This window comes from Salvelinus sp. IW2-2015, linkage group LG2 (assembly GCF_002910315.2).
Source record: "Salvelinus sp. IW2-2015 linkage group LG2, ASM291031v2, whole genome shotgun sequence".
NCBI classification, from domain to species: domain Eukaryota; kingdom Metazoa; phylum Chordata; class Actinopteri; order Salmoniformes; family Salmonidae; genus Salvelinus; species Salvelinus sp. IW2-2015.
This window is the reverse complement of record NC_036839.1, coordinates 6,351,328-6,365,960: the sequence shown is the minus strand read 5'-3', so window position 1 is coordinate 6,365,960 and position 14,633 is coordinate 6,351,328. Positions and strand designations below refer to the sequence as shown.

General features: G+C 39.1%; 1 protein-coding gene across 1 annotated transcript in view; it reads left to right on the top strand.

The window, feature by feature from the left end:
* Nucleotides 1-360: 360 nt before the first annotated feature.
* LOC111973613 (G-protein coupled receptor 39) overlaps nucleotides 361-14,633 on the top strand; it is a 72,064-nt gene continuing 57,791 nt past the window's right edge. Inside the window, exons 1-2 of the mRNA XM_024000993.2 lie at nucleotides 361-642; nucleotides 832-1,686. Coding sequence (XP_023856761.1) covers nucleotides 897-1,686 — 790 coding nt within the window. The 5' untranslated portion in view covers nucleotides 361-642; nucleotides 832-896. The remainder of the gene's footprint in view (nucleotides 643-831; nucleotides 1,687-14,633) is intronic.

The window sequence follows — 14,633 nt, the reverse complement described above, 5'->3', positions numbered from 1 at the left end:
ATTCGAACTTTTGAACTTCCATGTACCGGTATGCCATTTGTTTACATTCATCCTACACAGTGAAGTTATTTCACCACTTCTGTTTTCTTAGAAGGCATGTGGAAGAGTGTCAAAGTCATTTGTATATTCTGAAATAGTTTTAATTTGTGTAAATAAGCCTAAGAAAAGTGTTTGAATAAATGTGCCATGTAGCAAAGTTACATTTTTTAGTTCTGGCAAGTATTATATTCATCCAAATGGAAGTTGATAATATTCGGGAAGGGCCACACCTCTGTATGACTAAAGAGATGTGTAGTAACCCTTGGTCCCGCCTACACACAATCACCCTTGTCCCTGAAGTAGAGCCAGGGTTCATACTGCACTTGAGTAGTGATAACAGAACAGGGCCGTGCTCTCTCTCTCCCTTGCTCTGAAGTTTAATTTTTAACTGGTAGGAGAGAGGAGATAGGAGAAAATCAGTGCCTGCTGTCAGGGTGCAGCTTGAAGCATGGCACAAGCAAAGGAGTAAATCCAATACTTTCTGGATGAAGAACTGTACGGACGGCCGATGGTACAAAACTCAGACTTCAGGCCAGTAATGGGTAGTCCTGCCACGTTGAGTCGTGTGTATCAAAGAAGCTAAAACGAGGAAGAAACTTTCTGGTATGTCTAATGGGATCCTAATATTCTTCTGTGATYTGGTTTATCTGGGCAACCAAGAGGTCTGTGTTAAGTTAATCTACTTTTAGAGTTAACCACGGTTTTGGATGAGGGTGTCAGAAATATATTATTTTATCTCTGAAAAATATATCTCTCCCTGSCTGTTTGGATTTCCTCTGGGCTCTATTACAGACTCTGCCCTGCTGAACTGATACGCTAGGAAAAAATCTATATCTGGAAATCGAAACTAAGTAACCATGAATGAGGGGGAGGCCGAGATAGCCGAGGAGAAAGACTGGAAGGAGCTGGAGCCCAACTATGCCATCAAAGTCTTCCTCACTGTCCTGTACAGCCTCATCCTGCTCACAGGCATCGTGGGTAATGGAATCACCATTCGGGTGACACAGGTGCTGCGGCAGAATGGCTACCTGCAAAAGTACGTGACGGACCACATGGTGAGCCTGGCATGTTCCGACCTTCTGGTCCTCCTCATAGGAATGCCTGTAGAGCTCTACAGTGCCACGTGGTTCCCCTTCACCTCAGCCTCGGGTGACGCTTCCTGCAAGATCTACAACTTTCTGTTTGAGGCCTGCAGTTACGCCACCATCTTGAACGTGGCGACGCTCAGCTTTGAACGCTACATAGCCATTTGCCACCCGTTCCGCTTCAAGGTCCTGGGCAGAGAGCGAACAACGGGGAGTCTCATCGCTCTCGCCTGGGTCACGTCCGTGTTCATTGCCCTCCCGCTGCTGTTCGTCACAGGAATGGAGGGCTATGTCCCAGAGCGAGCCATCATGCCTGTCCAGAACCTGACGTTCTGCACCAACCTGAGAAACCAGTGGGGGATGTACAGGGCCAGTATCTTTGTGGCGTTCATTGTGTACATGGTGGTGCTGGTCAGCGTGGGGGTCATGTGTCGGGCCATGATCCTGGTCCTTCAGAAAACCATGGGGCCCATAGGAAGAGGGGTCAACGGAGTAGAGGATAAGCCAAAACACGAGAGTGCCAGGGTCAAAGCCGCCAAGAAGCAAACCATCCTTTTTCTAGGTAAGTTGACACTTTTACATTCTACCTAAAATATCTAAGATGTTACCGATTGCAATTTTGAAAGGATGATGATACATTTTGTTTAGCCAACTGGTGGCCACAATGTGTGTGTGTGTCCATGCAATGGCGTGTACACCATTGCATTCCAACTGGTAGACAGTGTAGCTGTTGTGACAGGGCCGCCGGAAAATATGTGGCGATTTTTATTTAGGTTAATAAAATATATTGTCGCAAAGCGTTAAAAAGATGGCCAAAGTGTTGTTTTTTTATTTCTATTTGTCAACTCACAACTCGAGCGCAATTTCTCTGTCCTTCACATCGAAGTGCTGCTGCAAGCTCTTTGCTGTGTCTTAAKCAATCAGATTCACGGAGATCACAGGTCGTGCATGCTGGACACAACGCACAAAGCTCAAGGCGCTCTCTTCACTTTCCTCCGGTATTGGGTATTTCGTCAAAATGACGACCTAAGCACGCAAACTTCAAAGAGCTAGTTAGCGAAGTCTCTCAATTTATATTTACAACCTGAATTTCACTCAATTCAAAATACTGTAAATATAAAAGACGTATTAGTCACTATACTGTTGGTTATTGTCCTAGAAGAGAATGTCAATGTCAACATTTTCCTCAGGATCCGGTCCTCTGAAAGCTAGTGTCAAAGGAGCTAGCAACAACCATTGCAACAACGCTAAGGCTACAGAGCAAAAGCATCTGACCACTACACTACTATGTCCTGGCTATCCCCTCCTCATCAGGACCAAAAGACAGACGCAGGGATTCCTCTCACGTTTCCCCCATTAAAGACCACAACCCAAAGATAAAGGCAAACCCGGGGAAGGAGTTGAAAATTAYCCAAAAGTAGACAAGACTTCCAATGCAACACTACTTGGAGATAACATGCTCAAAGACAGGTTCGATAAGCAAGACAAAACACTTGAGGACATTAACTCTCAAATCAAACTGAACATTCTCAGGATCACGAAAGCATCTAAGGCGTTTGAATTCAATGCTGCTGAGATAAAAGAAAGCAAAACGAAAAGTGCTTACTTGGAAAAGAAGGTCTCATTACTCCTGAAAAACAACAAGGAGGTAAAGACCAACCCTATAGAATTAGAGTGCTATAAAAGTAGATGGAACCTCTGCATCAACGGGATGAAGAAACAGCTCAAGTTTGAATTTGGTTTATATTCAAACTTGGGCTGACCAGGCTACCTACCTTTTTCAATCTAAAAGTATTAATAAAAACAATAGCTGACATAGACCGTAAGTCAATTTCTTATTAGGCCTACAGTTGCATATGTCAGGACTACACTATGCCAATCTGCATAAAGCAAGCTCTGTTAGTTCTATCGTCCAATCATGTTGCTTTCTCTGTGTCTGTATAGGAAACCCCCTAGTCCTTAAAAAAAAATATATAAGTACTGTTGCTGCAGTTTGACAGGTTTTTCATCCTCTCCAAGGCCAGGAGTTTTTTAAAATCCATGTAACCTGATAAGAAAAACTCTGGTTCGATCATAGCCCATTTTAAACCTTTTTACAATAGATTAGTCATGCCATACCATACAATGTCCGTAGTTTTACCTGCTTAGGTTACCAGATCAGGAAAAACGATGGGCCCCAGAATGTTTTTTCTCACCACACCACTCTGGGACCTGTGGTGCCACCTCTGTGTTGAGAGTCTGTCTAACTCCTCTGTTTACTTAACAGTGGAAATGCCACTCTCGGGCCCCAAGCTCCGATTGACTCCACGACACCATTTTTAAATGTTATGACCATTCAAATGATTGATTTCACACATACGTCTTCTGTTTGGGGTGGTCTGTGCCATTACTGTCCACAGAGAATCTCAAGGGAACTCACATGAAGAACACGCCTGTAGTTGGCCATGTTATATTGATGTCACGTGGATAGAAAGAAATACCACACAACATTGTAGTGTGTATACACATTAAGTATGCAGAGTTATTTCTTCATTAGTTCTGGACCGTATTATTGTATTTTCTCATGTCTTGAATGAATGTAAAGTTCTCGGGTGCTGGAAGCAGGAAGCCTTGTATACTGTACATTTGTTGACAGAGACATCGGTCTAGAATTGGAGGCCTGTAATCCATCTTAACATTGACTATAATGATTACTATGTGTGGCTGCGTGCAGACAAGTCAACATGCACATGTGAAGTGTTTGCTCTAAATTGGTTACAGGGTTTCCAGGCAATAGTTTATCCCAACAGCAAATAATACCACATGGCAAAGAGTATCGGAAGTCAACGTGAATATAAAGTATTGTTAGGTTCTAAAAGAACCTTGTAAAATTTCACAGACAATTAGTAAAGCTTAGACCAAGTTTAGTCACCCATTGGGTCATACAGCTGCATAAGACATATTCACACAAGCACTGATATTTAATCCTTTCTCCTATACTCAGTCTCCTCCTACACATCTGAAAAGACAATGCATCTTTTTTTGCTAGACAGAACTTTAGTGATATCTGTTCTTCCTCATCTGACCTGCCTTTGCTCACTCCTCCCCAACTCACGGCTGTCATGTTGACTTGTACCAGAGTGTCTCTTCTCCTCCCATGGGATCCCTGATGGCTAGCAATAATATATCCGGGCAGAATGTAAATGTTATACATTCCCCTCTCTCCCTCAGTGACCTGAATAAGTATATTTCATATTTTCAGAACCCAACAGTATGATATATTAAGATTAAAATTACTCTATTAATGGTACAGTAGATCTCGCTGGGGCTACTTGTGTTATCAAATTGAAAATGGGCAGATTTACTTCAATTTGGCACTTGATAATGTAAACCGAGAGAACGTGTAGCCTCATCTCTCCTCAATACTGCACTCTGCTCCTCTCAACCACCTACTTGAACCATTCAATGTATACATATTCATATTTAGAACACAGACAACATACCCTTGCATTTTTACATTTCTGTGTGTCATCTATTATATATTAAATATAATTATATCATATATATTATATCTATTATATATTATTCATCTAAATCAACAGTTAAATAAGTGATATAAATTTGAAGAATGTCCATTTGTAAAATATAGGCCTACAGTAGCATATACGCTAACCATATCGTGTACGCTTAGAAACCAGGTATATGCTAAATCATCATTGGATTCGCCTTAGAAATATGTAGCTTCTTTAGTTACTTTGTTCATGTACATCCTAAGGCTTCTCCATTCCTAAATACCATCACAGCCCTTTCAGACAACAACAATCTCCACAATTGGTTATGCCATCATGGCTTCCATTTCACTACTAGACCAGTGATCACTACTTGAAGGTACAACAGCTCACTGAGCAGTGCTTGAGGAGCTGTCCTTCAACTGATTGCAAGGTAGGAATTTCAGTGCCTGGCTGGTCTGCTGCCACTTGACAAGTGGCACTTTGAAAGTGATTCATATGTAATTATGTGTATTTGTTTTCAGAGCGGTGTGGTTGTATTCAACAGCTAGAATTGCAACATGGCATCCTTGAGTTTGTGTTGCAATCAGAATGTAATAATTATAATACATGTCATTTGCATAACACTTCATTACAGTGTTATCTCAATGCTCTACATAGACAAAAACGTAAATAATGATTTTTTTTAAATTACATAAAATACACTGAACAAAAATATAAACGCAACATGTAATGAGCTGAAATAAAAGATCCRAGAAATGTTCCGTACATACAAAGAGCTTATTTCTCCCAGATGTTGTGCACAAATTTGTTTACATCCCTGTTAGTGAACATTTCTCCTTTGCCAAGATAATCCATCCACCTGGCAGGTGTGGCATATCAAGAAGCTGATTAAACAGGATGACCATTGCAAAGGTGCACCTTGTGCTGGGGACAATAACAGGTCACACAACACAAGAAATTGGCAGTATGTCCAACCGGTCTCGCAATCGCAGACCATGTATAACCACGCCAGCCCAAGACATCCACATCCGGCTTCTTCACCTGCGGGATCATCTGAGACCAGCCACCCAGAAAGCTGATGAAACTGGTTTTGCWCAACCAAATAATTTCTATCAGAAACCGTCTCAGGGAAGCTCATCAGCGTGCTCGTCGTCCTCACCAGGGTCTTGACCTGACTGCAGTTTGGCGTCGTAATCAACTTTAGTGGGCAAATTCTCACCGTTTATGGCCACTGGCACACTGGAAAAGTGTGCTCTTCACAGATCAATCCCATTTTCAACTGTACCAGGCAGATGGCAGACAGCGTGTATGGCGTCGTGTGGGCGAGTGGTTTGCTGATGTCAACATTGTAAACAGAGTGTCCCATGATGGCGGTGGGGTTATGGTATGGGCAGGCATAAGCTAAGGACAGTGAACACAATAGCATTTTATCAATGGCATTTTGAATGCACAGAAATACTGTGACGAGATCCTGAGACCCATTGTCGTGCCACTCATCCGCTGCCATCACCTCATGTTTCAGCATGATAATGCACGGCACCCATGTCGCAAGGATCTGTATACAATTCCTGGAAGCTGAAAATGTCCCAGTTCTTCCATGGCCTGCATACTCATCAGACATGTCACCCATTGAGAATGTTTGGAATGCTCTGAATCGATGTTTACGACTGCGTGTTCCAGTTCCCGTCAATATCCAGCAAATTTGCACAGCCATTGAAGAGGAGTGGGACAACATTCCACAGGCCACAATCAACAGCCTGATCAACTCTATGCGAAGGAGATGTGTCACGCTGCATGYGGCAAATGCTGGTCACATCAGTCACATCAGATACTGTTTTTCTGATACCTTAAATAAAAAGGTAGGGGCGTGTATCTGTGACCAACAATGACTGGGAAGTCATGTGAAATCCATAGATTAGGGTCTAATGAATTTATTTCAATGAACTGATTTCCTTATATGAACTGTATCTCAGTCAAATCTTTGAAATTGTAGCATGTTYCGTATATATTGTTGTTCAGTATAAAAACGTTTAGCATCAAGACAGGAAATAGAAGTACAGTAGTAGAATAGATGTGCTAAAAGGACTTAGAGTAGGACTATAAGAAAGACAATCTGTATAAATATGTTGTAAGGCAAATTTTAAAAGTTCTGATCGATGGAGCAGCTCTCAGATGTTCAGGGAGAGCATTCCATAGGCGAAGGGCACGGGAGCAGAAGGCTTGGTCCCCCATAGTACGGAGACATGTCTTGGAGACTTGAAGCATTGGTGAGTTGCTGGAGCATAGTAAGGTTAAGTACATGTCTGTTGTCAAAATAAATGAAGAGTGTCATGGAGAAAGTGCAATTTTGGGAAAAACTGTAAAAGCAGTCCCTGGTTGACAATTGCTGGTCCTGGGTTAAATTCCTAGGCTGGGCTACCTCCCGAATTTGCTGCTATATAAATGATGTATATGTTCGTCAAACCCTCATTTTCCAGTCTAGTGTTCATAGTGTGAGATGATTTATCCTGTGTCATGCTTTGTACCATCTGCTCCCCCTTTTCATGACAAAGGGATTGACTACATAAGGTTCCAATAGCATGACTGTAATTTAGCCAGTAGCTTCAGTAATTTATCAGCGTCCCGGTAAGGTAGGACAGGAAGAATTCATCAGCCGGTCTAGAACAGTGTTTTCTTCACTAACTAATCTGAGAGAATAACTAATGCCATCAGCCTGATGATTTGAGTCTCAGAGGGCACAGTTCTACCCTTTCTAGACACTTACCTGTAACACGGTGCTGTAGTATCAGGGTCAAAGACGAGACGTGTACATTTGGTGTCCGAAGGTCATTCGTTTAACATAAAAAAGATAAATATGTAGAAATATAATGTTAAATCACTCAACACTTACCCTTCTTTTGAGCCAGAAATGTTTGTGTTGCAAAKTATTACATTAAGGGAGTTATTGAGCCCTAAAGTGTCAAAATGTCCTTCAGTGTAACAGTCCGGGTTAAAATTCTAATGACAAAAGTGTTTTTTAAATGTAGAAATTCATCCTAAAAATATAAATGAACACCCATGGCATAATTGTGTTAGTGTTTGCAAAAACACATAGAATTATAGGCGACATACTGCATCTAAAAAAATATTTAAAAACTTGAATAGCTTTTGCCCGGACTTCTGCGCTTCATCAATGTCATTCAATATAGCAAAGGTAAAACGCCATTTTGAAGCATATCACATGATGGTTATCATGTGACATCACAAATAATACCCATTGAAGACCCTCTATCAAAGTGATGAAGTGAGTAAATCTCTCTGAAATATTTGATGATTTCACCTTTCCACCCTCTAMTAACATCCACATGTCCTTCAGAACAACACAGAAAACATACTTTTAATGTTATTATTTTATAAAAACCTATATTAAATATGAAAAGGATAATCTTTATAGGTCATTACTTTATATAGGTGGCCAAGGAACTTCCTGTTAAATATGTTTATGTGTGAAATCCATTCTTCAGTATCACACTTTTGTCCTTCAGCACAACAAAAGTTTCATGTTATACCACAATGTCACCCGTTATGCTGAATGACAGTAGTTTGTAATCCCATGTTTTCACTAGTTTACAACATTTAATCATGCAATTCATAATTACTTGTTGTATGAATACTGAATATTAGCATTTCAAACTATTTTATGGCATCTTAACGTATTTCAAGGCACATGATCTTTATACTGTAGATGCCGTTGTCCAATAAGGAGAGGGCTGCACGGCACAGACAAAATATTAAACGCAGATCCAGTTGCTAGGGAGGAAAGACTAGCCAGAAGGAAAAGCAAGGTATTGTTTTCATGGTTTCATGCTACTGTCAGCAACAGAATAGGATATAATAGGATATAAAGCTGGGTGGATAACACTTAACATTAAGTTGCACTATTACACTGTAGTCAATGTTTTATTGAACTGCAGTTAAGGTATAACTGATGGATTATATTAGTTAATATAATATTACACACATTTATGGATATTTTTTTTTATTTTGAATTATATTCGTTAATAGCTGCTTCACATTTGGGGAACTTTATGAAAAATTGAGACTGTACAAGTTTGAATTGAAGTAGTTTGATGGGCATTTTATGTAGCTATTTTGTGTAGCTGCAGTTTAACTGGCTGCATCAAGTTGAGCAGTGCCGAAACTTAAAAGACACACTTAAAGAACACGAGGTTGTAATCCACATGGACTTTTATGAAAATGAAGTGTGTGAGCTGCATACAGAGGTTCAGGCTTTTCATTTTGGAGGCCGGCCGTAAACAGGCAACTGTACACACAAGGGTTGTGTACACATCACAGGAATGCCAATCCTATGTCTCCATTTCAGAGTCGCTTCGGCATGACGAGCGTGCCGTGTGGGCTGATCTGAAGCCAGTCTTGGATAATAAGAAGGGAAAAAAACATCCCTGACCACACGACACTGCATGAGTGAAGGCCCCGTCACGCAATATAGAAATGCAAATAATTTCTACCTACTGAGCACGGTGCCATTTCTCATGGGTTTCAAAAAGGTCATGTGTAATTTTTCTGAAAAGTCCCACGGAAAAGGTGCACCCGTTGGGTTTGGTGGTTCCGTGAAACGTTGGTGACCTCCAGAGCCCAAAGGAGCTCTACACCATGCTGGAGAAAACGCAGTCACGTGTAAAGTACTTCTGGATTGCTGAGGATGAGATTAACCGATTTGATAAAGCAGTTCCAAATGAGTTGCCAGCTGCCAAAGGAACCTTAAYAATCCACCAGATCATCYCAAAGGAACCTGGAAAGATCCACCATCGGGAGGTGTCCTGCTTCTGCTCCCGAGCAGGTATCTCCTGTGAGTGCAATGCTCCAACAGAGGTGGACTTTCAGAAGCAAAATGCAGAAACAGAAGACAGCTTGTCCACAATGGTGAAACCACCAGAGGATTTAAAACGGAAAGTTCGTAATAGTCAATTACGATTACCAGCCATTTGTTGGCCAAGTTTTGAAGGTTGTGGGAGAGGAGATGGAAATCAGTTGCATGCAATAAGCAGCTGAAAGAAATAATTAATTGCGTGGCCCCAAGTTAAGGACATCACATACTACTTCAAGTCGGATGTCCAAGCAGTAATCTCCGAACCAGAGCCGTTTACTACAAAACGAAGGAATTCAAAACTCTGACTGGGAAAYGTTTACAGAGCTTTATTAGTCCAAATTCCAAGTTATACACCAGTTAGGCTACAGAATACTACATAGGCCTACACAAGAAAATGACATACACAAGCGAACTAAAAATAAATCCATGTTTTAAAGATGTTATTGAATGATGAGTTCAGTTTGAGAACGTTGATGAGTTCCATTTGATGTTCAYACAATGGATTTGGTTAATATTCTGATGTTCAGAATACAGAAATGTTTTGTTTTGATGTTGGTGGGATAATTTTTTAAGTATTTTCTTTCAAATGCCTGATCTCCACTGTTTCGTGATGATTTTAAGCAAAACTACAGTTTTTTGCACAATGTTTACGGAATGTTTTTCAATGAATGCTTTGTTTGAAATGTTCAATGCTAATTTAAATTGTATCTCATGTGCCAGTTAAACTATGTTGCATAGTAAAACCCATGTTCTTTATGTGTGTGGCGTATGGGTAATTTCTCTCTCTCTCTCTAGTATGGAAGCGATCTAAGTTCAGCTAGCCTGCACATTTTAAACATCTTATCCTGTTTTTTTACAGTTTTATATCTTTAAAAAAATAGCTAAAAGAAAAATACTATTGCTGCTACTAATAATAGTTAATATGATCATTATTGTTATTGCTGAAGGAATCACATTTAATCAATATTTGTGGGCCGTAGTGATATGTGTCATTCAGGGTAACAAAATAGTGTCATACACTATAACACCAGTATTTTATATTAAAATACAATCATTTTGTGTTGTTGACTCAGAGAGACAAAAACAAATCTCAAAGGATGAAGTGAAAGATATTTTCATAGATTTTCTCAGATTGTTTTTGTAAAAAAAAAAAAAAAAAAATCAAATTTTGAGTTGTACCCATGACACATCAAATATGTGGTATTCAAAATAAAATGTCATTTTTTGGGGGGTAGTTATATTTCTGCCAGTCTAAGCATGGAGAAATAACCTTGTGATTATGAAATATGGGCATAAAATTACAATTTAAAAAAACAACACTTGTTATACTGAATTACATTTTACTAGGGTACATTCATATGAATCACAGTAAAAATTAATGATTGGCTTTATTCTTGAATATAACTAATATAAGGGCATAGGTGACACTCCTGTCACGTCCTGACCATAGTTCTTGTGTGTTTTGCTTGTTTAGTGTTGGTCAGGACMTGAGCTGGGTGGGAATTCTATGTTGTGTGTCTAGTTTGTCTGTTTCTATGTTCAGCCTAATATGGTTCTCAATCAGAGGCAGCTGTCTATCGTTGTCCCTGATTGAGAATCATATATAGGTGGCTTGTTTTGTATTGGGGATTGGTGGGTAATTGTCTATGTCTAACGATAGTAGCTTATGTGTGCACTTTCGTTTGTAGCTTCACGTTCGTGGTTTATTGTTTTTGTAMTAGTTTGTATAGTGTTCGTTTCGTCTTCGTCTCTAATAAAAGAAGATGTATTCATATCACTCTGCGTTTTGGTCCYATCCATGCTCCTCCTCAGACGAGGAGGAGAACGAACGTGACAACTCCATTGAACATAAAAAAGCATTTTAGAGAATTGTAATTGCTGTTTTATTTTTTTGCTACTTTGAAAACATTATACGTCTTTGACCCATCAACATTCATCATGCTTTTACTGTATTAACACAAGACACTGATGTAAAGTAGCACATTGATTTTAAGACTTGCATGCCCTTTTGAAACCTTATCATATATAAACTTTGCTCTTTTGCACCCCAGTATCTCTACTTGCACATCATCATCTGCACATATATCACTCCAGTGTTAATGCTAAATTGTAATTATTTCGCCACRATGGCCTATTTATTGCCTTACCTCCCTCATTTTACTACATTTGCACACACTGTACACAGWTTTTTCTATTGTGTTATTGACTGTATGTTTGCTTATCCCTGGTGTAACTCTGTGTTGTTGTTTTTGTCGCACTGCTTTGCTTTATCTTGGCCAGGATGCAGTTGTAAATGAGAACTTGTTCTCAACTGGCCTACCTGGTTAAATAAAGGTGAAATCATAGTATAGTATATTTTATACAATATTATTATTTTATTCATGTTATATTTTAAAGTAAGTGAACACAATCAAACATAGTAATAACTGATTGACCCTGTTGTGTAATGATCTCATTGCCTGGAGTGTAAAAACAAGATGCCATTTTCATAGTCGAACTCAATTACATGTCGGCACGTACATCTTCACTGGTCTAATTGTGTCTTTGATATTGGATAGAGTGAGAATCAGATTGAGTGTACAGTATGTGCTCCGGTGACCTCCCTACGGGGTCTGGTTCTGACAGGACAGGGAGATGGCTGGCCATATTACAGTGATGAAGGCGTGGAATGGGGTTTCATCCATTAGCCCCTACTCATTGTGCACCCCAATCACTGGAGCAGGTGACAATCATGTCATACTGAGCCAATGGAAATGAAAACTTAAATGACATTGTTTTGAGGCAGTTATCCTCTGATGATTAATATCATGATGAATAATCCTGAAGCAAAAGGAGTACACTTTCTACTCAAACAGGTATAAATTATTCTTACGAACCGATTTAATACTATTTTCTACACCTATATTTGCTTTAATTAAGAAAATCGAAATTTCACATATGAGCTTGTCTGACCACTACGCTTACAACTGCCTATTTCAAATGTATAAATCTCCGAAAAGAGCCACAAGGTGGCGTTTCAACATTTCATTACTACAAAATCATACATTCTGTGATCAATTCGAAATTTCACTAAATTAATTCGTAATGATCAATTAGAATTCTGTCAATGACCCGCGGATTCTATGGGATGCCACCAAAGGTTTTATAAAAATAATTCAAKTGCATTTGTATCTTCGCTGAATAAATCACAATAAAAGAAGACATCAGATTTGGACATTTGTTAACTGTGTTACAGCGTTCTCAACAAACACTCTTTTCAGACCCGGTAGCTATTACTCTTTCCAAAGTCAAGACAGAACTTAATGTTTAGATTTTTTTTTAAAGAGCAAAATTTGCCATCCATCGAGTAAGACTCAACCATTACTTCCATGGTAATCATTCAAAATAGGGATTTTGCAACAATCACAACTAAATATAATCTTAGCGACTGTTCAAATCAATGGAAATAATCTGGGTGGCCATTTGACTGTCCAGCAGTCTTATAACTTGGGGGTAGAAGCTGTTATGGAGCCTTTTGGACCTAGACTTGGCGCTCCGGTACCGCTTGCCGTGCAGTAACAGAGAGAAAAGTCTATGACTTAGGTGACTGGAGTCTTTGACAACTTCAAGAAATAATACAAAAACAACATTGTAAGCCTATGAGAACCCCKAAAAATGTTTTTCTTTTAGAAGTAATAACTACGTAAATCTAGCCTATGTTGAATGGGCACAGATGGTGAACATCAGTTGACTTCCCTGAAGGTGGGTGTGTTCAGCTGTTCTAACATAATTGCAAAAGGGTTTTCTAATGATCAATTAGCCTTTTAAAATTATAAAGTTGGATTAGCTAACACAACGTGCTATTGGAACACAGGAGTGATGGTTGCTGATAATGGGCCTCTGTACGCCTATGTAGATATTCCATAACAAATCTACCGTTTCCAGCTACAATAGTCATTTACAACATTAACAATGTCTACACTGTATTTCTGATCAATTTGATGCTATTTTAATGGACAAAAAAATTGATTTTCTTTCAAAAACAAGGACATTTCTAAGTGACCCCAAACTTTTGAATGGTAGTGTAAATAAAAATACTTTAAAGTACTACTTACTTAGTTTTTTTGGGTGTCTGTACTTTAATTTACTGTTTATATGTTTGACAACTTTTACTTTTACTCCACTATATTACTAAAGAAAATATGGTACTTTTTACTCCATACATATTCCCTGACACCTAAAAGTACTCATTACATTTAGAATGCTCAACCAGGACAGAATTAGGGCACCTATCAATATATCACTTTGTCATCCCTACTGCCTCTGATCTGGCAGACTCACGAAACACAAATACTGTGTTTGTAAATGATCTCTGAGTGATGGAGTGTGCCCCTGTATGTCCGTAATTAAAAATAAGAAGAAAATCTCGCCGTCTGGTTTGCTTAATATAAGGAATTTGATGTATAGCATTTACTTTTACTTTGTACTTTTACTCAAGTATGARGATTGAGTACTTTTTCTACCACTGTACTTAAGTATATTTAATACCAGATACTTTCAGACTTTTACTCAAGTAGTGTTTTACTGGGTAACTTTCACTTTTACTTGAGTCATTTTCTGTTAAGGTATCTTTATTTTTACTAAAGTATGATATTTGAGTACTTTTCCCACCACTGGTCTTCACTTGATATATCTCTTAAAAAATGTAAACTACACTTTGGTCCTATTATTGCTCACACAATTTCTATTAGGTGCTAAATTAAAAAACAATATAACTGGGAATCAAAATGGCATTCCCATACTTGTTCACAGACTATATTTAACACCAAGGAAACGTTTTACAATTAAATTGGCCTCATCGCCCAACTGTTGTTCACTGTGTCCCCTAAATCAGGTAGGCACGATACTTCATATGATGTGGGAGTGCCCTGCAGTTAAATGCTTCCCGGGGGAAAGTTACAATTTCATAGTGAATGAATTGAAATATTTAATGCTTAGCATCTATTATGTTACTTAACGATGACAACCACTTGAATCTCGCAAACAATCAGAGAAGATTACTGCTGGCAGGCCGAACTGCTACAACAACATTTTGGACTAAGATGCCAACAACCTCACTCTCTCTCCCAATTTTCCAGTCGATACAGATACTATTAGAAGTTATTAGAG